This window comes from Grammomys surdaster, unplaced genomic scaffold (assembly GCF_004785775.1).
Source record: "Grammomys surdaster isolate TR1022 unplaced genomic scaffold, NIH_TR_1.0 130, whole genome shotgun sequence".
Classification (NCBI taxonomy): domain Eukaryota; kingdom Metazoa; phylum Chordata; class Mammalia; order Rodentia; family Muridae; genus Grammomys; species Grammomys surdaster.
The window spans coordinates 20,540,103-20,567,222 of record NW_021604588.1 but is presented as its reverse complement, the minus strand read 5'-3'; the positions used below and the strand labels follow the sequence as shown (position 1 = coordinate 20,567,222).

The following is a 27,120-nucleotide window of genomic DNA, read 5'->3' as shown; positions in this document are numbered from 1 at the left end:
TAAAAGAGTTCACCCATTCTTTCTGGTTAACAGGAAAGGACAGTTTCAGGAGTGGACACAATGCTTTGTCTATGGCTTTACTTTATGTGCTTTCTCCAAATTCAAAGTGCACAGTCAAACATCTGTGCTTTCAGCGTACGTGGGTAAAACATTACTGAGCCAGCCAATCACTACATTTGCTTGAGTTTGCTCTGAGGCAAATGGGAATGGGCATCATGAACATTAGATTCAGTTTTCATTTTCCATACAGTTAGCAATATGAGTTCTACTTGGCACCTCAGGGAAGGGAGTGCGGTGATTAGATATTCAGAGTTGCACCCTGTCTCAACTGATACATCTACAACACAATTCCACACCTAAGGTTCAGGGAACAGCATAGAATAGTAGGGGGAGAGGCTCCAAGAGACAGAGGAACAGGGCATCTACCGAGGGATAGAAGGATAGAGGGATAGTATCTTGTACATGTGATAGGGAAGCGGAACCCATGAAATCTCAACAGTATGGCTGTAGGCAAGACCTGAACCATGGCAACACCAGCTGACATGCCAATATAAATGGGAAAAAAATTTCACAAGGCCCCAGCCCAAGAGAAAGAGCTATCTATGGACATTAACAGTTGCCAAGAGAGGTGCGATCTCTATGGACAAGGGCCCCAATAGCTTATCCAATCCCAAGCACTCATCCTTAAACACAAATGCATTTGAGCAACACTGTAGTAAGCTCAGCAGATTAAATGCATTAATATTATATATAAATATACATGGATATTTGAAGAATAAGAAGGCATGAATTTGAAAAGACATGAGAGGGAGGCAAGAGCAGTCGGAGACCAAAGAGAGTTAAAATAATAAGAAATGATGCAAATACACTACTCTTATAGAAAATTCTAAAAAAATAAAAATAAAAATGGAAATAAAGGGTTTAAATTACTAAATTTAATTTTAAATTAAAAATAAAAGAGAAATTCAGAGTCATGCCTCCCTTTTCTAGCCTGAGCGAGTAGGGATCTGTATCCCAGCATAATTCCCAGGGAACTCTCCTTCTACTGTGAGTTCTTGGCAGTCCTGTTCCTTCCCTCACTGCCTTTCCCTGTGTGCCCTGGGATTTTCCTCATGGCAGAACTAATGCAGTTGGAACGTGGAGAAGGAAGAATGTGGCTAATTCTAGCCTAGCTAGTGAAAAAGGCCTCCCAAAGGAGCATGTCTCTGTGCTATAGTTTATCCTGGGTGGTCCATGAACTCCACACAAAAGCACAAACCTGGAAAATAAGCCAAGTGCAGAATTCAGAGTCCTAGCACCGGATCCTATGAGAGGGGCTGCATTTCAGAAGCCGTCTGGGAATTACCTGATATGATACAGCTGAATCACCAACTGTTACTCAAAAGAGAATAGAAATTTATAGGTTTCCAGGTAGTCACTGCCCTGCTCCTCCCCACCTGCTGCCCCACACCAGAAGTAAATTCAACTGCATAGACCAGAACTAGTTTTAGCGAGAAAAGCTATTACCAATTGTATTATACATTGCAATCTTTTGTTTTTCTTCAAAGATGAAGATTTGGTTGTTAATATCTAAAACATTATTGTTCTTGAATAGTAAATAATAGTAAATAATTATTCTGGTATAATGATGATTACTTAATGGTAAAGGGAAAGAACATAGCCCTTAGATTTTAGAGCAACGTAATACAACAAGACTATTAAGGAAGTGATTCTTGTTTAGCAATTACAGCCTTAACAGGATGCCAGGTGCTCTGCTAATTATACTGATAATTAAGTTCATGTGCTCAAACAGCTCAAAAAAAAATAACCATATATGTGCATATCCTTGGATCCACTTACTCTTGGTATGCTTTCAGATCAGGTACTGCACCTCTCTCTGCGCAGCCTCAATCAGAGGGGAAAGGGCTGGACTCTAGCTGCATCTTGGCATGTTAACAGGGCCAAAAGGGAAAATCCACAGAAGCTACAGAGAGCTAATTGGAGCCCTTTGTAACAAGTCTACAGAAATAAGGAGCAACTGCCGCAGAGCTTCCTACCTGGAGGCTTAGGTGAAGGAGATGAACTCTGAACTTTGGCCTTGGGAGAGTATGGAGTCTAGCCCCTGAGGCCCAAAGGGGCCCATTTGCCCTAAGTGGGTCCATTAACCCTTGGACTCTCCACTGCTGGTGGGAGTATCCTCACTGAATCTTCTACTGGCCAAAACCCACCAGGCAAATATCCGGCTATTGAGTTTTGCTGATCTCTTGTTCAGTTCTTCCTGTTGACATTCATGTTTAACCACTCGCTCCTCTTCTAACCTCTGCCGTAGGTGAGTCTGGCCACAGAGTCCAACACCCACTGTGCTTAATTGTCTTGCAAATTGTTAACGTTGAATAATATTTTGTTATCTACAGTTATTTATTATGTGAAAGAAAGATCTTCATGTATTTCTTTCCATTCTGAATCTTCAAGTTTCAACTGGGAGAGAAAAATTATCCCAAGGATTTCTGGATGAAATTGAAACTTGGTAATGATGTCAAATTTCTCCTCTTAACCCCATTTCACCATGCTAGAGGGACAAGAGAATTGTTCAGTCTAAAGCTCTAAAATACAGGCTCAATTCCAAGGCCTTTAAACCAGATGTTCTGCAGTTAGGCAAAGGGTAGTAGGATGTTTTAAAGCCTCCTTGTTAGGAAGCCACACCTTATGAGAAACCCATAACAGGGGCACATGCTTATAAACATCTGAAGCACGAGAGGCAAAGAGAACTTCGCTCTGTATCAGAGAAAGAGCCAGGAAACCTGAATCCCCAGTAAATGAGCAAGGGCTCTTAGTACCCTGCTTCATCAAATGCCTGGAGGAAAGGAGCTGGGCTAGTGAGACTGCTGTGAGGGTAATGCAAGTTTCCCTCAGTAGGCCTGTTATCCGCCATGAGAGTCTTCATTGACACCAACTCGCTGACCAGTAAAAAAGAAATCCACTTAGCTTTCCTAGGGATGGGACTACTGAATTGTAGAAGGTGATGTTCAGCAGATGGAGAAACCATGTCTGTTCCAGTGAGGAAAGCATGGCGGTAGACTGGCTTCTATCACCAAGGAAAGGGACAGTTCACGTGGGTCCACACAGAGCATAGAAGAGGACAGAAGGGGATTAGGCTGTAACTCTTCAATGGTCTGCCTTCAGTGGATACCTGTATCAGACAGGCTTTGTATGACAGAGAGTCATGATCTTCCAAAACAGCACCACCATCTGAGAAGCAAGTGTTCAAATATATGAGCCTGTGAGGGGCAAGAGTTCATTTCACATCTAACCCAGATTAGCTGTATTATCTCAAAAGCGCTCCTTGAGTGCAACTCATGAATTTGGTGACTATGAATCAAGGGACAAGTTAAATGGTAAGCAGACACTGAGATGGCAATCAAAAATGTTGAGAGATAGGAGGAAATAAAAGCTAGCAAAGTAGGAAAGTGAAGAAGTGGAATTTTAAAGACTGATACCAAAGAATTAAAAGCTAGTCATTGAACAAGAATCCAAAGCTCAAAGACATAAACCAAAACCAAAATCAAACCAAAAACCATTAAACGATTATAAGACAATAACCTAGAATTCAAAACCTTTAATTCAAAGATCTGTAACTATGGTTGAACATTTATTTCTTTCAAATTCTATGCAAAGTACTTTACATGAAGAGTTCATTTTTCACACCCCACTGAGATGGAAAACTTTGGTTCAGGGACATCCCTTCAAACCTGTCTGGGGCATTCTGATAAATCATTGGTAAAAGTGGGCTCTGAGCACAAAATGATTTGACACAAGTTCTGAATAACTAAAATGCCGGGTGGGGCACAACCTGAGAAGAAAGAGTTAAGCTGAGAACTTGCTATTTCTCCCAATTAGTAATGATCATATACATAAGGCTGAATTTTTCACCGACAAAGGTCCTAAATCTGTGGAGTAAAAAAGCTCATTATAAAACAGAAAAATAATTAATGAAAAGAAACTTACTCATTTTCTGAAAAAAAAAATACAAACTTTTCAACTTAATTGGTAAAGAATCCCGTATTGGGCAATAAATCTAAAGAGCCTATATTTATCCAGTATCAGCATTATTTTATTCAAATAAGTGTGACTCTAAACAGCAAAATTAATGAAAATGTTAACATCTCAACGAAAGTTACTTCAGTTATGCCAAAGAAAAGTTATTTTCCAGATTGACATGGAGACTTGTTGAGTGACAGGAGCTGCTTCATGAAGTGACCTACCGCCACCCTTCCTCACCCCCAGCTCTGAAATCTACTCTGCTCTCCCTCACAGCACTTTCTAGTCTTTATTTTCTTTACTCTGGAATTCTTTGTCTTAGATAACTACCAAGGTTACTTTGGTAGTGCTCAGTGTACATGCTACCCCATCCTCCACTACTCTGTTTCTGTATTAGCGAAGCTCTCTGGCAGACTTGAAGTTATCTTTGTTGCCTACAAATCCATCTGCACATGGCCTTGCCTGCCCATCAGAGCTCTCAGCAGCACATGTAACTTTTGGGATCAAGTCAATGGGTCATCAGTCTATACTGGCAGAATTCGAAACTAAGAGGAAGAGGGGGCTAGAGAAGTGGCTCAGTCGGTGAAGCACTTACCATGCAAGCATGAACCTGACTTTGAATCCCCTGCAACTTGTTCCAGAGGATTAAAATCTATGACCACGATAGCAGAGGACATGGCAGCTGGCAGAGAGGTGTGTTGGAGCAGTAGTTGAGTACTCACATCTGATCCACAAGCATGAGGCAGAGTGAGTGGGGAGAGATGGGAAGAATGCTGACTGGGAATGGGATAGGCTTTGGAAACCTCAAAACTCACCCTCCTCACACACACACCTTCTCCAACAAGACTATGCCTTCTAATCCTTCCCAAAGAGTTTCATCAACTGGGGACCAACTATAAAAACATAAGAGCCTATGGGGGCCATTCTCATTCAAACCACCACAACTGGTAAGCCTGGCTTATTCAACTGTAAAGAACTAAATGACTGTCTCAAACAGATAGAAGGCAAGGACCAATATTAGATCTACTGTGGCATATGTGTGCCTGTATACACACACACATACACACACACACAAACACACAAACACACACACACACACAAGATAAAAGGCAAAATAATCATTAAAATAAAGTGGTAAAGCAGATGTTCAGCAGATTACATCTGTGGTCCCAGATCTTGGGAAATGGAAGCAGGAGAATTAGTGTGAGTTTGTTGTTAACTTGAACTACATAGTAATCTATGTAGAACATTCCAAGCCAGTTGGAAATTCAGCATGGGATCATGTCTCAAAACAATGACAACAACAACATAACACACACACACAAACACCCACACACTCACTCACTAACTCACTCACTCATACTACATATTCAAGTACAACTAAGGTATTCATGTTGATTTAGCTAACATGAACAAATACTAATTTACCTTGAATACAAAATATGAATTTTTAATTTTTAAACAACTCATAGAAAAAAATGAAAATATTATATAACAACTATGCAAAATATCTTTTAAAATTTTTGTATAAAGTACAGACTAATAGAAAAATGGCAACATTTGGAAGATCTATATTATATAAGAAAAAATCTAGTATTCCTTATAGGTAGAGAGGAAAATGTGACCCAGGCACTAGAAAAATTAACAAGGAACCAATTTAGGCTACATCTCAAAAGAAGTCTAATGAGTAAATATTCAAACAGTGTCTCTAACAAGCAAATAAATTTAAATTAAAACAATACCTTCAAACTTTTGATTCTCAAATTTGCAAAAGTATAAAAAAACATGATAAAATATAGTGGTGGCTAAGATGAAATAAGATGTAAATTCTTATGGTCTGCTTGCTGGTAGAAGTACAACTTGTATAACCTTTGGGGAAATCTGTACAAATTTTTGGAAGTGGTAAGTAAGCCCCTGAAATCACTACTCATTTGTTAGAAAGTTTTACCAGATATTATGACTGTGTCCATAGAGTATAGACCCTGAGAGCTCCTGTTTATAGCACTTCACATGCCAAGTAGCATTTAATATGTTTACACAAGTGTGGTATTATTTTCTCTGGTTATCTTATGGGGTAAGTAGTTGTTTTTACTCTATTTAGCATGTATGAAATTTGAAGCATATAGAGTTGAATTAGTGTCTTCAACTTAAAACAGTTAAAAAGCAATCAGGGCCAGAATAGATCATGTAATATTAATATTCTTTTGGGTATATATTACTTTTCCATTTCATAGGTTAAGGAGAACATGAAAGAAGGATCCAGAAGGTAAGTTAAAGTTCCTTCATTAATTACTTTTCTTGCTGCTTAAAAAAAAGGGCCGATAAAAGCAACCATGAAACAGGGTTTATTTTTGTCTCATGGTTTGAACAGATACAGTGCATCATAGCAGGGAAGGCATGGTGGTGGGAGCATGGGGTATGTGGACACCCTGTGTTCTCAGTGAGAAAGTAGGCAGGTGTGAATGCTGGTGCTCATCTGGTTTCTTCTCATTCCTTCTGCACTCCAAGCCACTGGGACAGAGTCACCTACTTTCAGTGTGGATATTTCATCCTCCATCAACCCTCTCTGGGAAGACCCTCAGAGACACCTAGCCCTGCAGAACAGACTCATACTTGTGGTAGCAAATGAGCCGTGGAAAGTCTACAGAAGATATTCAGCAGTTTGGCTTTATCAGTAGGTCAACATGGATGAGTTTAACAAACACTTTGAGAAGATGATTGACACATGTAGATATGTGGAGGGAAGGAGAAGATTAGAAGGTGAAGATAGTGCTCAAGGGAAGGACAGACAGAACTGCTCATATGCTTACTGGTAAGAAAGTTAACGAGATCCTGCAAGGTGGACTCGACTTCCATTGTGGTATCTAGTGTGTCTAAACTATGAAGACAACAATAAGAGGGATTTATGGATGTAGAGGGGACATTCACACTTGGATAGTTTAGAAAAAATAGATTACAAAGCGATTATGGAAATGGGGCGGGACACATGTTGCATGAGAACTGCCATGACAAACTGCTGGACCAACCACTTCCATATTGCCTAGTCAATTGTGCAATATGGAAACAGTCAGCTAGGGACTTAGTCAGGTTGAGTTTCCATCAGGGAGTATTAGAGAGAAGGATGTGGAGAACATAACATTTTATATAAAATTTGGCTGTGGGCTGATGAACTGGCTCAGCAGGAAAGGAGCTTGCCACCAAGCCTGATGACCTGAGCTCAATCTCTGGGACCCACGTTGCAGAATGAGAGAATGAACCTCTCAACCTGTTCTTGATGTCAGCATATGCACTGTGTCCTGTGTGCTCATACAAGTGCATCCACAGTAAACAAGTGTGATTAAAAAATAAATAAAATTCAGCAATGTGTACATATTTGTATGACACATAAAACTTCTAAAGATAGGAATGAAGGCTTGCGGTTGTGCAATAAATATATTGGAAAGAGAAAAGAGATCAAGGAGATGCTTATGTCTACCGACGATTCCACTTACAGATATTTTGCTATAGAGGAGAGTTTTTCCTCTTGAGGACAAAGGCTTCTACTTGGCTTTCTAGTTGAATCTGCGGCAGCATTTTCTAAAGCTGAAATTGCTGTTCCTACACACATGGATTCTGGTCTGAGATGTGTCAGTGAGGTATGGGCATATTCTCTTGTAATCATTCTTCATGGCCAGCTGCACTGTGAAAAATTGATTCCCTGATTTGCCAGTCAAATGGCTGGGGCTATAACCCCCTTCCACCTTGAGATAATTAGGTTTAATCAGCAATTTTACAATAAATAATGATTCTGTGAACTTGGGCTAGTCCCAAAGAGTAAAGTTTTCATGGTAAAATATGCAAAGTGGTCATATACACTTTTGTGCATATATATATATATATATATATATATATATATATATATATATATGGCTTGCATTTGTATGTATAGATATGTATATGATCTTAAAAAAGATGTTTATGTAATATTCAAAGGCTATGAATCCTATAACCTAGTCCTTAGAAGAAGGGGAGAAGATGAACCTCAGAATGCATCTATATTCACTGGAATCTGTGCTTTGCAGAATTACCCTTTTTATCCCAGGCATATAGATACAAGATTCTATCACATTGACTTTCTTATTTGGTTAGTGGGAATTGTGCACGTGTGTGTGCATGTGTGTGTGTGTGTGCGCGCGCGCGCTAACTTGTTTTGAAACAGGATACTGCTATGCAATGTAACCCGAGCTGGCCTTGTACTCACTATTCTTCTACCTTAGCTTCCCACCCTTGTGCCTACATGTGTGTGCCATCATGGTCTGCCTTGTTCTGTTGTTTTCCACTGGGCCAAACACACATGTCCAAGGTATTTGGGAGAGTAAAACGGTGGAGAATATTCTGTTATCCAAAACCAAAACTACAAAAATCCAAAAGGAAACTGCAAAACGGACTCTAAGGCATCTCCTTTACCTGAGCGGTTGTTGGTGTCATTAAGCTCAGTGCTGGCAGAGGGTATGCGGGGCTGGGATCTGTCCTCATTGTAGGCTTTCAGAACATACTTCTCCAGGACACCATTAACCACAGCGGGTTCATCCCAGGCCACCTCAACGCTGGATCCATTTATGCTCTGGGCTCTTGAGGGAGTTGGCACACTCTGTGGAGCTGAGAAAGAATAAAAGAGAGAGGGAGAGCGAGCGCCAGTCTGAGGGGATGACTGTCCCTATTCTTCACTTTTAATGGCAGCCGTAAATCAGACTCGACCATTAGCATAAATACAATTTATTAGAGTTGTAACTTTTCAGCATTGATTTAATATGACTGCACATCTTGAGCCATTCAGTTTAAGCTATATTTCAAAACCATCAAAACTCCATCGACAGAACATCCTTTTTAGTTGAGACCAGGTTTCCCCCAAAACATTGACTGTATCCGGTGTGTTTAAGCAACACTCATCAGGAAGGAGGCGCATGGTCGGCAGGTAACAGGGTGAAGCAGTAGAATGATTTGCCGCTTTGGAGCAAGGTAATTAGGCTGTTATTATACACAAGGAGCTGACACTTTTATGCCTTTCAGGTAGCAAAAAAAAAAAAGATGGAAAATCACACATGTGATTATATGTGGTCCTGGAAAGGCTATTCCCACTTTCCAAATTCAATTGTTATTTTTAAAAATAGTTTTCAAAAAGCAAAGGTCCGGCAGGTGTGATATATAGCACAGAGTTTTAATTGCATTTGGGAGGTAAAAGAAGTCAGTACCCTGGATAGACTTCAAAATCAGTTTTGGAGGCATTCTCTTCAGAACATCTCAGAGCGAAGCAAGAACACTTATAGAAACTATAGAAGACCTCGCAAGCTGACCGCTGATTTAAAAAATCCATAACCTTTAACTATTTGTTAGATATTTACACAGCTCTGATCAGTAACAATTTCATCACAGCTGACTGCACAGGGGACACAAAGAAAGAGCCCATGGAGCTGTGTGACAGCAAGATGAACGAGAGCGAGGCTCTAACTGCTCCTGGGCTTCTGAGCCCTGTCAATGGACGACGGGAGACAGTCAGGTTCCCCACATCACACAGTCTCCTCCCTGACTTTACTGTTCAGACCAACACAACACAACAACTTTAAGGGAAGCAAAGTAGACATTAAGGGTGAGAGGAGGCACAGTGAGCAGTTCTCTCTGCGTTTAAAACACTACAGGCCTCTATAGAAAACAGTGCACACAACCAAATTGCCAGGAAAGAGACAAGGGGGGAGAGGCTGATTTTATTAGTAGTGAAATGTGGTACAGGGCAAAGATGGTACTGTCTACCAGATGGTCTTCTCATAAGGGACGGAGCAAGACCGACTCAAAAAATAATTAAATAGTGCAATCATCCTCCAGCCCACGGGAGCTGCTTGGTGCTGTGGTCAGATTGCAAATGTGAATCTGTGACACAGGACGTGTGGTCAGATCACGGCTGTACCTTCAGAACTCCATAGTGGGGTCACGTTGGGGAGTTAGCTAACAATGGATTTTCTAGACACCCACTAAATTGCTGAAAAGCAGACTTTTGTAGCGTATTTGCTAAGAACATAGTGCATTGTGAAACAGAGATAGAAACATGTCAGTTACCAATGGCTATTTTATCCTGAGTCTTCTACCCACTCTGAGATTGAGGAGGGTCTTGAGAGAATGTTCATCTCAATGTCTTGTCTATACGTAGATAATTATTTTAGTTATCTTAGAAGATTCTTCCATCATCCTCTCTGGAAAATCTATAGGCAGCAAGTCTTGAAAGTTATTGTTAGTGATTGAACTGGCTGGTTTTGTGTAACAACTTGACACAAGCTGGAGTTATCACAGAGAAAGAAACCTCTCTTGAGGAAATGCCTCCATGAGATCCAGCTGTAAGGCATTTTCTCAATTAATAATCAAGGGTGGGAGGACCCCTTGTAGGTGGTGCCATCCCTGGGATGGTAGTTCTGGGTTTTATAAGAAAGCAAGCTGAGCAAGCCAGGGGAAGCAAGCCAGTAAGCAGCATCCTTTCATGGCCTCTGTATCAGCTCCTGCATCCAACTTCCTGCCCTATATGAGTTCCTGTCCTGACTTCCTTTGGTGATGAACAGCAATGTGGAAGTGTAAGCTGAGTAAACCCTTTCCTCCCCAACTTGCTTTTTGGTCATGATGAGGGAATACAAACCTTGACTAAGACAGTGACCTATCTCAGGATTTTACATCCTTAAAATGAAGGTGCCTGGGCTAGTAACCAATTATTGAGAAATATGAAAGAATAGCATGGTGAAAAACATGTTTGGGGACAATTTTTTATGGCAGGAGAAACTGTCTTCAGAGACACTACCACTAATGTGCTAGAGTTTCTGACCGTTATTTTATTGTATTGGTGGAAAACTCCTGATTCATCAAACACTTTGTGATCAATAGCTCCCAGTCATGCCACCCTAAGAAAGATTGAGCTGTCACAGTCAGAAGAGACAAACACCCACCAGCTGCTCAGGGGTCTAAAATCTGGTCTAATGTGTCTTCTCATTGTTTCTCTTCTTATTTGAAAACTTTAAATTATTTGAAGCTTTTGCTCTTGAGAGTCACTCTCCCAGGTCACCAACATGACAGATGTCTCCTAGGACATGATAAAGAGATGTCCCTGATTCTAGAGTGCACTCTCCGTGACACTGAAGAGCTTACCATCTTGTCTAATGGTACTCTCGTGTCTTTCTTCTACCTTTTGTGATACAGGTGATTGGTAGATGTTTCCCACTCTGAAACAGCATGGGAGCACCTGTTAAATCTGTAAATCCCTAAATTCCCTTTCTCTGAGTCTAAAGAGGAAAGAAAAAAGCCCTAGCAAGATGCAGTTAACTCTTACAAACTCAAATGCAGTGATCTGTATTTTTCCACAGCCATTTTCAAACCAACCTGGTGCTGCTTCAGGGCCTAGGTTTTATGTGCACAGACATCCACATAGTTATGTTTGCAAATCAGCAGACTTTACCTGTGCCCAATGTGCATCCCCGAATCCAATCACTCGTTATGGAACCTCCTTCGTGTGAGGCTGTGACCCGATACAGGTATTCTTAAAGGGAAATAAGAAATAGAGAGTTTAAAACCAGCTTCCTCCAGACTTGCAGTGGGCTTTCAGCAAGGGAAAAGAAAGCAGATGGCAGACCTGTAGCATTTAATTTAGAGTCCACCACATTACCTGTAAGGGGTTGGAGACCGCTCTCGTAAACACTCTGCTGGCTTCCCCGATAAACCAGGATGGAGTCATTTCCCCCACAGTTAACAGTACTGTCACTTGATAGGCATCCATCCTGATTGACTCTGACAGCACGGCTGGACACAGATGCCAAGTTAACGACAATACCCCGTGTAAATGCAACTTCCTTCACGCAGCCACGGAACCCTAGCAAACAGAAAGGGATTCGTGTCACAGAAAGGGCTTGGGTCATTAATGACCAACTGTTTTTGTACTCTGAAGTTTTTTACCTCTTGTGGGAGGGTTTAGTTAGGGACAATGATTAAAGTCTTGTTCTAGAAATCTTTATGGTACTTGCTTTTCATCTGGTTAAATAGTTGCAGAGATGTATTTATAGATACCATTTTGAAAAGCTGCATATGCATAGATAATTACAATCCCACTTTGGCACATGAACAGGATTTCTTTTGCTTATGTAGGCCTACATGTTCTAAATTCTTTGAGCTGTAAAGTAAAATTTAAGCTTTCATACAAGATAGACAGGAGTCTCCATGTGCCTAGTCAGTGTAGGATAATTATTAGCAGGAGTAAGTGGTAAGGGTTGAAAAAATCATCTCTGGATTTGTACGATTTGAACAAGATAGGCTATGAAATGTTTATGTAGGACAGCAGTAAAGAAACCATTGCTTTTCATGTAATGGGGCCCCCAGACACAGACATAAGCTGTATAACAATCATTTCATAGGTATGGAATATGTCCCAGTGAAACCAGCAGGAAAAGACAAGAGTCCTGTGCTCTGCCATTTTCTCTGTACTCTGTCATCTTGAATATACACCTTGAATGAGCACTGGGTTCACACTCAAATTAACAAAGATCTTCAGTCAGTGTCAGCAACGTTAACCACATAGACTTCACGGAATGTGCATCTCACATGTCAAGCTGGAAACACTGGCTGCCATTGCCGGTACATGTGAACCAGTGGATTTGTAGATTTCAATGTGTTTGCTAGAGAACAAACATAAACAAATAGCTGCTCAGCCAAGGAATCACTGTTTCCTTGAACATGCGTTGACAGAGGCTATGACTGTAAAGTCTGGCCAGAAGATGCCCAGAAATAGGCCCCAAATTCAGATGGAAGAGGACTGTAATCACAATTTCTCCAAAGACACTCACCTTTCTGCTCAAGACAATGTCAAGTTTGAAAAGTCTGGGCCCACTGTGAGTGCTCTTAAAGATTAAAATGGTCAAATTGTTCTCTTCAGTGTTTAGCTGATATCTTATTATTTCTTCTATGGTGTTAAGCTGCAGTCTACTTCCTTTTAAATGCCTTTGGCTATTATTCCAATTCCTTCAGGCCTGACTGATCAATACTGCGAGCCTATCTTCAATACTTGGTAGACATGATAGGTGTTGGTTGAATTGAGTTGGAGGCAGTGAGGCTTGGTATAAGATGTATTTGCTGGAAATTTCAGAACCGAGAAATTCTGTTGTTAATAGCAGCCATTTTCTGATGATACGTATGAGGATCAGCTCACATCTCCGCACCCTATTTTCTATCCCCATAAAAAGAGGACAAACGACAGGCAGCTTTCACAATGTGGCTATGCTGTTCTAAGGAATTCCACATGCTTCTGGAGCTTCAGGTTGTCAAGACAGGGTTTTGGAGATGGGCAGGGATGAATACACACCACTGTTTGTACATGGTACCACTGAAAGGTCTACTTAAAATGGCAACAAAGCCTCTGGGGGATGATCCAGATCAAACAAGTGCTTGTTATGCAGTTGTGAGAAACTGATATCTATTGGAAACCAAATAAAAATGATGAGCAATCACCAGAGCTTGATGGGAAACCTATTGCTGAAGACTTTGATCACAGCACATGGCGCAATCAAGACGCCACTGGCCAGGTAGCTTCCTCCTGCTGGTTAGCTCTCATGGTACTGACAGGTGATCTGCAGGTTGCTAGGGGATAAAAATCACACACAGCATCACTAAAGCTACAGGAAGGATGTGCTGATGGGTACAGAATTCACATGAATGTTATGGTAGGATCCAATTCTTTTATTATTGAATTTCTAACTGATTTCTTATTGGATTCTTTATATTTTAGATTGGAGGCCAGCTTCAGAGAAGGAAAGGCATGCGTAGTACCATAAGTCTGACCAAGAACCCATGGCTGGGGAGCTTAAAGGCCCCAAGGATGAATCTACTACTATTATTTTGCTAAAACAATATTTAGTATCAAACTGCCCTCTAAATGTATAGCCCTGTGCCCATAGGTTAGTGTAGCTCAGAGATCCTCAGAGAAACTTCTTTGTGCAATGATTAGTGTAGGAACTCACAACTGGTCAAGGTACAGAGAAAAATGGCTATGAAGGCTCACCCTTTATAGCATACTCTTTACTCAAGGTTCAGGGAACACTACAGAAGAGACGGTAGGAGGATTATAAGAGCCAGAGGTCAGGGATGACTGTAGCAAAACAATGTCTTCTGGACAGCACAGGATCAGTGTATACATGAGCTCTAGCAGAAGACCTGTTTGCCTGCAGAAGACCTGAGCAAGATCAAGCTGGTGTACATTCCAACAAGGAGTAAGGAGGGGCTCCCATGCCTCCACCATTAGTTGAGCAGCTATTGACTATTGATGGCCAATAGTGGGTGGAAAGTCAGTTTCCCTTAGTGGTATAATGCTTGGTAGGTTGAGTGTTCTCCAGTAAAGACCTTCACCCATCCCTGTACATGGTACATGAAATGGACTTAGTGAGTTATTGAAAAAAAAAAAAAGATGTCAAGAAACTAAAATGTAGAGAATGGATTCCAAAAGTTCTAGAAGACAAGGGTTGGCGTAAAAATGATCCAAATAAATTGTATAGATACATAAATGTCATTCAGACTGAATGTTATATTAGAAGGCTTTACAAAAGTTCTGGGCATTTTTGTTAGTGCTTGGAATCCCAGTGTTTGGGAGGAGGAGACAACAGATCCCTAGAATTTTCTAACTAATAAATCTAGCCAACCAGAGAGACTCAGATAAGTGAAGAATCCTGATTTCACAATAAATGAATAAATACATAAATATGTGGACAGAATCCAGTGAACAACAAACGTAGACTTCTGGTCTCCATATGCAAAGGCATACTTACTCACATGAAGACAAAATGTGAATGTATATGCACATGTATATACATACACAACAAAAACTGGTTAGAAGTTTCGTATTTGTCATGTTTCCCTACAATTTTCAAAAGATAAACATCTAATGACGTGGAGATTAAAGTCAGGAAAAGCACAGGAATGGTAACTACCTTTAAATTTGTACACAGAGGGTGTCCAGAGAGGCAAGAAGTGGGTTTTCAGGCACAACTGCTGAAACAAAGACTCCTGGGGCCCTAACCTGGCAGGAAAGCCACTGAGCTCACCTGCAGGGTCCTGCTGTGGTTTCCTTCACTCGGAACAGACTCCTCGGACAGGGTGACTCCATTATTTCAACACCATGCCAGCAAGCCCTCCCTAAGACACTTCAGAACTTGGATGAACATGATAATAAAAAGCTGGGAAAGGAATTGCTTTTGACAGGAGACTCTTCATTTTCTGCCTTTGTACAAAACAACAGAAGTTCCTGTACCCTTCTTCCTTTCCCCAGCGCCAAATGTCTCAGTATCTAGATCCCCAAGTGTCTATATGGAAGGATCAGAAAGGCAGCAGTGGGCTATGTGCTTTGAGAGGCAGGCAGGATGGGTTCTAGCTTGCCCCTTCCCTGCCTTACAGGGGTTTTAGACAGAGTACACATTATAGTATTATGTGCCTTGGGCCTGAATGTGTTTGTTGTGCTATTTCCAAGAAGAACTTCCACAATTCTGTGAGGTGTTACAAGTTTAGCAAACTAAGTTGCCCAGAACTTTCAAAACAGAGAGGAAAATTAATTTTACGTTTGATTTGAAGAACAATTACATTAATGGTTAGAGGAAAAAAATAGCGTGAATATAACCACAAAATGGAGTCTGGAAAAAAGAGTCTCTAATTAGGATGTGTGGAAAGGACAGGGTAAAAAATAAAAAGACTATTGTGAGTACTGAGAGAGATATACTAAGCAAACATGAATCATTATGATTACATGTCCCTGCCTGTAGGCTTTCCATCTCTTTGGTGGATATTCCCTCAGGTGAGTATATATCCAGATAAAATAGATCACCATGTCTCAAAGTATCTGAGTCAGAATCTTAAAGTTTGGGGTGGATGGGGGGAATCTCAAACCTGGATTTTTATCAGCATTTCACCCTATTCTTGTAAACCTAGAAAGATGATGATGATGATAATGATGACGACAATGATGAAAAAAGCTAATTTCGATTTCTTACTATCTTCAAGAATTATTATGCTTAAAGACTTCAATAAAACCAGTGACATGGATAAAACCTTCCCCCCACACACAAATCTTAGTCTATGTGTAAATAAAACGTGCATTGGTATCACAGACTTACACCTAATATAGGTAAAATTGCTCCCCTTTGGTCTGTGTCGATGCTTTACATTTTTCTCAGCATCAGTTCAGCATCCTGTTTCATAACAGGGTCAGGGATGATTCTCTAGTCTAAGCCTGGATAAGGAGTTTGTTTTATCCAACACTGCCCAGCCCCACATAAACAGGATGGAGTACTCTCACTTACAGAGATTTTCCAGATTCCCTCTGATACCTGAAAGCCTGAAAATCTAGGGACGATCTTGTAGGAATGCAATATTTTTAGCAGCTGCTACATCTTAAGTGCCTTGAAAATGTCATTACTGTCTCAGATCCTGGTTATTCATTAACTCCTTACTGCTACTCTGTTCAGAGTGTCCTTACAGTGCCCCATATATTCTCAATCCAAAGTCATTTAAATCTTTATGTACTTACCAAATAGGCAAAGACTGCTTCATGGAAATTTTAACCATTCACAGTGCATAGATTTAAAAATGCACAGAGAACCTTCTCTTTATGAGAGCATGTTTGGTTACACTTTGTAAAGTTCTGTGTTGTCCCTAAGTCACAGAGATGAGGCAATGGCAAATGCCAATCAAAAGAATATTTCACTATAAGGAGGCCAAACTGTGGCACCAGGTTGTCCACTATGGATTCTTGTATCTGTGTTCTAACCATGTGATCTCCTGCAGATGCTTTCTTATCTATCCTCATCTGTCTGGTGGGGTCATGAATTGCCATGGCTCACTCAGTGGCTCCTTGTGAAGAACTTCCTTTGTTCTCATGAGAAGTGCTCAGGGGACTTACACTCAGATGCTGTTAGCCATGTTCCTTTGGTTTTTGAGTCAGGGGGTCTCACTATATAGCCCAGGAGGCCTCCAAACTTGTCATCCTCCTGCCCTAGCCTCTCAAATGCCAACATGACCAACTGCCTTTTAAAATACTTTTTTTCTAGTTAAATACAAACATACATGAGTTAAAGGATGGGTTAGGTGTTTAACTGCCTTCCCATTTCTTATGATTATTTGTAAAACTGTCTAATTTTTCCAAAAATATATTTGAAATTCTACTAAACTCAGTGCTTCATGTGCTTTCTCTGCTGGAAAGTTCTATTGAAGAGCTATGGTGGCAAGGAACTCTGATGTCAGAAGCTGAAATGCATGAAATTAATGGCAGCGTTTTCCTAGTTGTTCATTCACATCTATACAAACTTCTATATTTTACCTTCATATATAGGTAACGATCAATATTTTAAAAATCCCAAACCACAAAGAAACTATGCACTTAATATATATAATATTAGTTTATTGTGGGACGCTTTTATTTGCTGAAGACATATTGGAATAAGTACGCTGAATTTAAGGAGTGTGATCAGACACTCTTAGGAACAACATGGAGAACTGTCTAAGGCTGTTTGAGAGGTCAAGAGTACTGGCTGCTCTTGCAAACGACCTGGGTTCCATTTCCAGCAGTCACACGGTGTCTCTAACCTTCTCTAAGCCCAGTTCCAGTGGGTCTGATGCCCTCTTCTGGACTCTGAGGGCACTGCATTACACATACACAGGCTTAGGCAAGACAAAAACATAAAATAAAAATGAAGAAACAAAATTTTAAGACTTACAAAAAACCCTATAAAAATACATTAAAAATCTGTTTGGAGAAATATCCAGAGAGTGTTTTTTTTTTTTGAGCTTAAAGGTCTATAAGAAAAGGGAAGGCACATTAGTGGGGATTGTTTTAGTGTAAGTCTACTGCCATATTGGAAAGAGCACAACCAAAGCCTGGTGGAACAGCGATGTCCAATGGTGTGTGCATCTGAAGGGAACTTACCTTGCTCCAGAGTCAAATGTGCGTAGGAGTCCTGCAACTCCTGTGGGATCCCGCCCAGATAGACAGGTGAATTCACCAGCAGAGGCTGGCCTCCAGCCTGTGAGGTGTTCTTTGTAAGTTCATTCACACCAACTGACACCGTAGAGCCTTCCTTTTTGATACGGATTGTGTTCCACTTTCTATCACAATAGGCCAGTCCCAGGCTGAGATCCACTTGTGTCAAGATAAGGCTGGAATTTAACCTGAAGCTCAGCAGGCCACTCTTCAGCTCCATCTGTATTTCATATTCAAAACAAGCAAAGAGGCACGTCAAGAAGCTACAGGGCAGCAGCTTCAACAAGAACAGAAGGTCAGTTTCCTGAAGGAAAGCAAGACACAATAAGCTGTCTCTTATCCTAAGCAGAGCTGAAGTAATGGGTAATGAAATACACTGCAAGCTTACAATCGCCATGAAGAATGCTGTATTCAGTCAAACAAATTCCAACCCAGTAATGATTATTCTACACAGTGTGATATTATGGAGACACCAGCTTCTTCTGTAACATAGTTAACAGATTAAATCCTACTATAAATGACTGGCAAAGTGGAGAACAGAACACTATGAACTATGACTCCGTTTTTTGAGTTCTCAGAAATGAGAAAATATGCCTGCATGTATCAATTTAATTTGGGAGAAAATTTGACAGGACAATAAGAAAATGAAATGTCAGGCTTGATGAAGCTTGTTTTAAATGGTTAGTGAACTCAATTTCAAATTTGTAAGATATATTTTGATTCGATGTGTTTCAGTTTTATTCTGAGTCTCTCCCATAATTGCCTCTGTGTGTATTCTTTTAGATTAATGCACCATTTCCTAATGTCAGCATATTTTACCCAAATTTTCAGTGTAAGGGGAAAGCATTCATATTTTCTCTCATGATAATTATTTTACCAGCCATTTTTTAAAATTTTGTTTTAGGTGTGAAATCAGCTAGCATACTAGTTGAAAGTTTGAGAATAGCATGTTAAATAAAATAAATTAATCCTTGTAGGGAAAAGAATAGGTCTTCTATGTAGATATCTTCACGATACATCCCCAACAAGCAGGCATCACCCTTCATTCAATAAGCACCAAGATCATCAGCTCCCTAAAATCTCCCTGATAGCAAAGGTGCATCTTGGAGCACTCTTGTAGCCAAGAGAGTGATGAGATGCCCCATAAGAAGACGAGCCACTCGCTCCCTGGGAATCAAGAAAGATTTAGAGGAGCTGGGGCAAAGCTCTAGAGGCAAAGGTTGAACCACTTGCCAAGCAAGCTTAAGAATCCCTCACCAGGTGGAATGTGGCCTTCTGTAATTCTGTAATAAGAGCACTGGGGAGACAAAGACAGTGGCTTCTTGGAATAAGCTGGATGAATCAACTGCCTGGATTAACAAGCTCTGGGGGTCATCGAGAGACCCTGCCTCAATGAATACAGTGGAGAGTATATCCAGAAAGAAGTTAAAGATCAAATTTGGAACTCCATGTGCACACATACTCATGTACGTTTATACAAGTGCACTCACATATGTGCACACACACACACACACACACACACACACAGAGAGAGAGAGAGAGAGAGAGAGAGAGAGAGAGAGAGAGAGAGAGAGAGACCCACAAGCACTCATTCATACTTGACTGCATCACACTCCTGAAGTGGAAATTTCTGGTTTTGTTGAAAACTTGTTTGTGCCATGTGATGTTTTTCTGGAAGCTGTATGATGAGAGGACGTTCTGCTGGATAAGATACTCGGTGCTTTTCTAGAAGCTGTCTTGTGAAAGGGCATGTGTTGTTTTGCTGGAACGGACACTTGAGAGGGATACAAATATAACACCACAGTCAGTGATTGATGATGCTCTTGCACTGGTTCATCTTGCAACACCTTGCAAGTCTTCACTGAACTTTGCTTGCTGTGACTTCATAGAGAGAAATGTGCCAGAGAATTTCTCAAGGTATTCTGGCTGCTTCTTTGCTGCTTCTTTGGACTCATGCCAATTTGGAGAGTCTTGTGGTTTCTTCTGAATCGAGATTCTTGTGGCCCCTACTGGTTCCTGTTTGATGTTTTACAACGGACTGCTGATATCCTGACAATCAAGACTGAAATTGCCTCAAACTTCTTACTTCTAGACAGGTCCACAACACTCTTTTCCTATCAACCTTTCTTTTCCGCTACCTCTGGTAGAAGGGAGGTTGAAGCATTTAAGAGCCCTAATTAAAGTGTGTTTTGAAAAATCTAAGCCCATCTCCCCACTTATGCACACACATGCACACAAACCACATAAGATTTAGGGTAATGTAAGATGCATGGATGGTCCTTCTAGCAGGATGGAAGACCTGTGCAGTCAGAGGACATTGGGTTTAAAGAAAGGTAACAAATTAGGTAAGACACAGGAGGGACTGGAGTGTCAGACTGTGAGATAGAGCCTTGCTCAATATGCAGTGGTAGATTATAGATAACTTGGGGTGAGATGAAAAAATTCACCTCTTGTCTGACACCAAAAACAATTTTGTATTGACTCGTATTTTATATCATAAGTTCATTTTCCTGGTCACAGGAAGCATCCATCTGAAACCGGGATAACAGATGCTTGATTAATGATACATCTTGTAAATGTATTACAATCAGCACGATAATAGTGATAATCAGGAAGTCTCTAAAAAGTTTTCATAAAGTAGCTCATGGGAGGATGGTGGCCAGGACCTACTGTGCTGGGAGCCTGCAAGGCACCCATGGTGCTCAGTATCAAGTGCTGCTTGACTATGCTGAGATGCTGGCTTGGGAAGCAGGGCTATCCCACCCCACTTCTGATTTAAACGTGTCTGTCTCAAAGTGTTATCAGTGTCCCCTTCTCTGAGGACAGGGTACCCTGCCCCACTGTGTGACAAGGAAAAGAAAAAAAAAGAGCAAAGTAGGCCAGGAGTGAAACAGTGTCTTTCAGAACAGCAGAAGGTTAACTACTCCCAGGAGAGGTTGGCATTGCTTATCTCATAATAGAAAAATGCCTGCAGTGGGAAAGCAGAGCCCGAAGTTGAGTATAGGGAGCTCATCCATGCAGAGAAGGTTTAGTTGGGATCTTCAGTCCACTGCCTCAGTTTCCCTACTTGGTTTCTCCTGGCTGTCTTCAGCACTGACTTGAGAAACAGATGAGTTCACATATCTACTGTTGTTTTTCCTTTCATTTGGACATCATTCCCCAGGGGACAGACAACCTGCTCTGTGCAGGCCTCACTGAAACTCTAGCTGATGGACGTAATGGGTTTTGAGAACATGATTTGATGGGTTGTGATATCTGTCTGTCTGTCTTTCTGCTACTTGCTATGCATTCTTTTACTCTTACTTGTGGTGTACTTAATAAGCTCCTTCATTTAAAATCAAGCATATATCTATGGGAGATCATCCAGCAGACTGTACAGAAGAGTGTGTGAAAAATCAAGGCTATATGATTATGACTGTCAATTTAATTATATTAGGTCACCTAGGAGATCAGCAGACACCCCTGACTGTGTTCAGACATCTTTCAGGGTTTAACCCACTGGATTAAGATTGAAGAGAGGTGCCAGAGAGATTGTTCAGAGATGATACCTGCTGCTCTTGCAGAAGGCCTGAGGTTGATTCTCAGCACCCACATGATGGCACACAACCATCAGTTACTCTAGTTCCTGGGAATTTGTTGACCTCTTCTTGTCTCGGTGGTCACCTGCACACATGTGGTGCACAGACTCATACACATAAATAAAAATCAATTTGAAAGAATCAGAATAGATTATTTTGAGATGGTGGTGGTGGGGCATGCAGACTGGTTGGAGAATGTGGCTCACTGGGAGTATGTTTCTGAAGGGTACCTGTGTCACTGTCTTGTCCCTGACATTTCCCCAACCCCTCCCCATCCCTTGTTCTTCATGGAATAGAAGCTTCTAGCATGTGATTCTGCCATCTCGATGTTCTCAAAAATGGCAAGGGCTATGGAGTGAGCCAAAATAAACCTATTCCTTTTAATTCTGTCAGGTATTTGGTCAGAGTGGCACACAATGTATACAGACATTTGTCATGCTTTCACCACGACCAATGGGAGAGGGTTAGCCACTATCACCACACAAACATCAGGGAAAGAGGCTGCAGTGTCAGGCAGGGTTCATGCCATAGAGGAGACTGAGCTGAAAACAGGAAGCAAACACCAAGAAAGATGTTGCTGGAAGAGGCAGATATAAACCTAAGTATTACAACCGCTATGCCATCTCTCCTGTGCTACACTCAATTTTGACAATCGCATTTGATGAAATCATTAACAGTAAATAAAAAAAAAGTCATACTTTCTAACCACACTTAGAGAAGTTTACAAACTGCTCGTACTAATCTTATTCACCATAGCAAAAACATGGAAATAAACAGTGTAATGTTGGTGAGAGGCATATTATACAGCCCTGAAAATGGAATGCCTCAATGGAAGATGTGAATAACCTAGAATATTGTGAATAAATAGAAATTCCTAAATGTACATTTTCATGAATCTCAAAATCTGTAAAACCCATTCATAGATGTTCATCATTCAAACTGTAAAATCCATATCAATGAGAGATATAAAATTATGATTACATGCTGTTTCTGGTTAGAGTTGGGGAAACAAAGACACAAAAGGATGATAATTGAGTCCTCAGACAGAATGCTTTTCTCATTAGCATTCATTGTATCATGTTTTATGTGACACTGAGTGAAATATATAAAGTACATTTTGAAACTATATCAAAAGATAATGAAGAGGTATTTTTTCATGTACCAAGAAACTAAATTGGATTCCCTTAATTTTTAACATCTGCTCTGTTCTGTTCAATTTACAACATTTATAGTACTAATTGTCAGTTGAAAGAATTATCTTAACTCTGTAAGTCATTTCACAAGCCTGTAAAAAGAAAGACTACTTGAGGAAAAAGTATGAAAATAAAAGTAAGCTTAGGAAAAAAACCATTGTTCTTAGAAGTAACACACAATTTATCTCTTTCAAAGTTGGGCCTGATATTTTAATATAAGCTTAATTAAATTTATTAACTTACAGCAAGAAAATCTGGCCCCTCTGTATTATGAACGAAAAGAAGCAATCCATTTTGTTGTTCTGTTTGAAACTTCAGGGAGATCTCAAAGTCCTTCGCAGAGTGAAACGTATCTGAGCGAAGCTCCAGGAATCCTTTAAGACAAGAGTGTGTGTACACATCAGTATACGGCAGGCAGTATACAAGTGTGGCGAGCATCTGAGATAGGTATGACTTCTGTTTAAAAATCCCACAAAAGACAGATCGGTCTATGACATCCTTCCTCCTATCTATGGTGGTACAAGGTGAAAATCAAGAGGAAACACACATACACACACACACAAATACATGCATGCACACACTTGCATGGTGCTTATCCCCTCATGGAAGCTAAGACAAGCCCAGAATGCCACCTTTAATGGAAAAATAAACTATATCATTACAGTTTTGTTACTCCAAACAGTTTAAGCCACTTTATAACCAATCAACTTGGAGACAGAAGGCTGACTTGGATGTTTAATAAGGAAAAGTCTAAACCTGATAAGCCACATTGTTCCTTTCCGGGGCCATACAGTGGGGGTTGGGGCATACCCAAAGACTAGTGGGAAGGAAGATACTACCTCACAGTTTTCTTCAGCCTCTGCAGTGGTGGCAGGGATGGCCCCATTCACCAGTGGTCCCTCAGAGGCCTGCTTAACTCCCTGCTCAGCTTTGAAGACAGGCAGCCTTCAACTATCTATTTAGGGGAATAGAAATGTTGGGTCATTTTAGCAATAAAAATTCCCTTGAGCCCTTTTTTCACAGTAACCTGCATGCTGACATCTGTTATCTGATTGGAACAATGACACTTACAAACCAAGAACTCTGGGGCCCATCAGAGATGTCACTTGTAAGTATGTACCCTGAATTTTAACAGTTAAATTTTGTGTCCATACTTTGAAAATAATGTAGGGTTCAATGTACACTGTTCTGCAACATAAACTCATTAAAGTAAACTGGGTGGAGGTGGTCAGATGAGACCGTGAAGAGAGCATTTATGCACTACTATCTTGTGGCCTTTGGATGTCCTCAAACGGTTCAAAAGTAGGATCCAATGGGAGACCTTGAGGACCAATGAGGAGACATGAGAAGCAGAGTATGACCTCTCTTCTTCTCACTTGTGAGAAGTGGTTTCACAAGGTCACATGTTCCCACCAGGATGTGTTCCTCTCAGTGACATATCAGAAGCCACTGAAATCTGGAAAACTGAGAGCTGAAGTTAACCTTTCATCTTCTTAAGTCAAATTTCCTGGGTATTTTGTGATTGTGCAGAAAGACAGATTAACACAAGCCAGGTCACCAGCCACACCTTACCTGCTCCCAGGAACTGAACTCCTTCTTCTAGGTTGGTGGGGCACCCCTCCCAGCTGTGATATACATTGACCTGCTCTTCAGAGCTCTGCCAATCCAAAGGTAGCCACATCCCAGAGGGGCTGTAACTCTTTGTGATGGATACATCTTTGAGGCAGCCCACAAAGCCTCTTTGCATTATCTCTGCAAAAGTGAAAGGCATCAGGAAACACACATCATTCAATGGTGTAGACTTTATTGATCAGCAATCCATTTTACTTGACATTCAAACAGAAGACACCTATAAGCATTAGTACCCCAAGTTGCTGAAAATCACAAATCATGCAACCCCAGTAGCTACAGTGAATGGTTGCAATTTTATGTTTGGCTTTGGTTCATTCACAATGAATCTGCAGAAACAGATTTCTGAAAAAATAAATAACAAAATTTGATATTTTTCTGTTAGCAAGAATACTGCCTTTTGGATTAACACAGAAATTATTTTCATAAGCTTCCAAAATAAGTGCTAAGCACTTTCAAAAGTGAAGTTTAGGCTGGGAGAGGGTTCAGTTGATGACGTGCTGACAAGAACCTGGGGACCTGGTTTGGATCCCCAGCATCCACTTAAAAGGCCCAGAATCTCTTCTTCTCATCACTGTGTTGACAACCCCAATGCTCAGGGATAAGGGGGAGACATAGGAAGGTCCCTGAAGCTCACTGGACAGTCATCATAGACAAAGCCAAGAACTTCAGTCTTTATGAGAGATTCTATCTCACAAATAAAGGACAGAAAGTCATTGAAGACATCAGATGTAGACCTCTGACATCCATGGACACATGCACATATTCACAGATACATAAGCACCCACACACATGAACAATGAATACCTCCCACCCAAATGCACATATGAACACACACCCCCACACACAGATAACCACTTATCCCAGGGTTCCAGCCTTTCCATGACATCTGGAATGCTACATGGAAGCCATTTGAGAGGAACCCTTGTGGTGCCCCATGAGCCTTAGTAAGATATGGAAAAACCCTAATGTCATTAGTAAACATTTGCAGGTAATTGTTGTCAGGATCATGTAAATTTTTATTGTATTTATTTGTGTGTGTGTGTTTCTGTGTAAGCACATGCATGCTGTGGTGAACATGTGGAGATGAGAAGACAGTTTGCCAGGATTAGCTCTCTCCTTTTCATCATGTGTATCCCAGGGTTTGAACTCAGCTTGCCCAGCTAGACAATAAAAGTCTTTATGTACTGAGCCATCTTGCCAGCCCCCTTACATCTCTGGTGGTAACTTCTGTTAGTTTCAAGTTTCATTTTGGAGTATGTTTTTGGTTTTGTATGATGAAAGTAAGGAGTGTATGTGTATATGTTCTACGTGTGTGACTGTGTGAATGTGTGTGTATGTGTGAGTGTAACTTGACACAGGTGTCATCTGAACAGAGGAAATCTCAACTCAGAAAGTGCCTTCATAAGGTTGGCCCATAGGCAAGCCTGTGTGGTATTCTCTTGACTAATGGTTGATGTGGTCATGTCTAGTCCATTTAGGGTAGTGTCATCCCTGGACAGATTGTCCTGGAATGTAAATAAAGCCAATTGAGCAAGCTGTGAAGAACAAATAGGCAAGCAATGTTTCACCACGGCTTCTGCTTTATTTCTTACCCTGAGTTCCAGCCCTGACTTTTCTGTATGACAGTCTTCAATTGTATGCTGAAATAAACCCCTTCCTTCCCAAGTTGGTCTGGTCATTGTATTTTATTACAGCAAAAAACTTTAATTAAGATAGGATCTATTTTATTGATATCATTAAAACTTACTTTCCATTCATTTTATGTGTACTAGTGTTCTATCTATCTATCTATCTATCTATCTATCTATCATCTATCTATCTATCTATCATTTTCTATCATCTATCTATCTATCTACCATCTATCTATCTATTTGACATCTATCTATCATCTATCTATCTATCTATCTATCTATCTATCTATCTATCTATCTATCTTCTATCTTCTATCTGTCATCTATCTATCTATCTATCTATCTATCTATCTCTATATCTAGCTCTATATCTTTTTCTGAATCTTATATTTGCACATCAAGTGGTCACGGTGCCTGCAGATGCTAGAAGAGGATGCCAGATTATGAGCCACTGTGCTGAGAATAGAATCTAGGCCCTCTGAAAGAACAAACAATACTCTTATCTACTGAGCCATCTCTCCAGCCCCAATATCTTAATTATAGAATTTGGGGAATTGAGACAGGATCATCCATCTGTAATCTCTTTTGTGACTATCGTACAATACACTTAGAATGTTCCTTAGACTTCTGGGAGTCAAGTTTACCATTCCTGTGTTATTTCCATTGAATTAAAGTCTTAAAAAAATCTCTACACACATTCTAAAATTGAATCAATCTCAATTAATATAAGTCATTTTGGCAAAAGCTCAATAATACTTTTGAATTGCAAGAACTTGACATTGACTAGATAAGTAAAATTATTGAAGTTGCTCTGAGAAAGAAGAGGGCTAAAAATTAACACACACACACACACACACACACACACACACACACACACACATGCACACACACACACACACACACTAATACCACTTCATACTTTTAAGTACTGTAAATAGATTGTATTTAAAGTGCTGAGTACAACATTATGCTAGTTGGTATTAGTTGAAACTTGATACAATCTATAATCACCTGATTAGAGTCTTAATAAGTGAATATCTAGAGCTGACTGT

At 40.4% G+C, this 27,120-nt stretch overlaps 1 protein-coding gene across 2 annotated transcripts in view; it reads right to left on the bottom strand.

Annotated features, from left to right (window-relative positions):
* Positions 1–27,120, bottom strand: part of Ush2a (usherin) — a 668,288-nt gene that overhangs the window by 377,778 nt on the left and 263,390 nt on the right. The window contains exons 24-29 of one of the 2 annotated variants that reach the window (XM_028760212.1): positions 24,378–24,557; positions 23,049–23,179; positions 17,981–18,254; positions 11,693–11,896; positions 11,486–11,566; positions 8,445–8,655 (exon numbers count right to left, since the gene is read on the bottom strand). In XM_028760212.1, coding sequence (XP_028616045.1) covers positions 8,445–8,655; positions 11,486–11,566; positions 11,693–11,896; positions 17,981–18,254; positions 23,049–23,179; positions 24,378–24,557 — 1,081 coding nt within the window. The remainder of the gene's footprint in view (positions 1–8,444; positions 8,656–11,485; positions 11,567–11,692; positions 11,897–17,980; positions 18,255–23,048; positions 23,180–24,377; positions 24,558–27,120) is intronic. The other variant, XM_028760216.1, reaches the window with a different exon arrangement.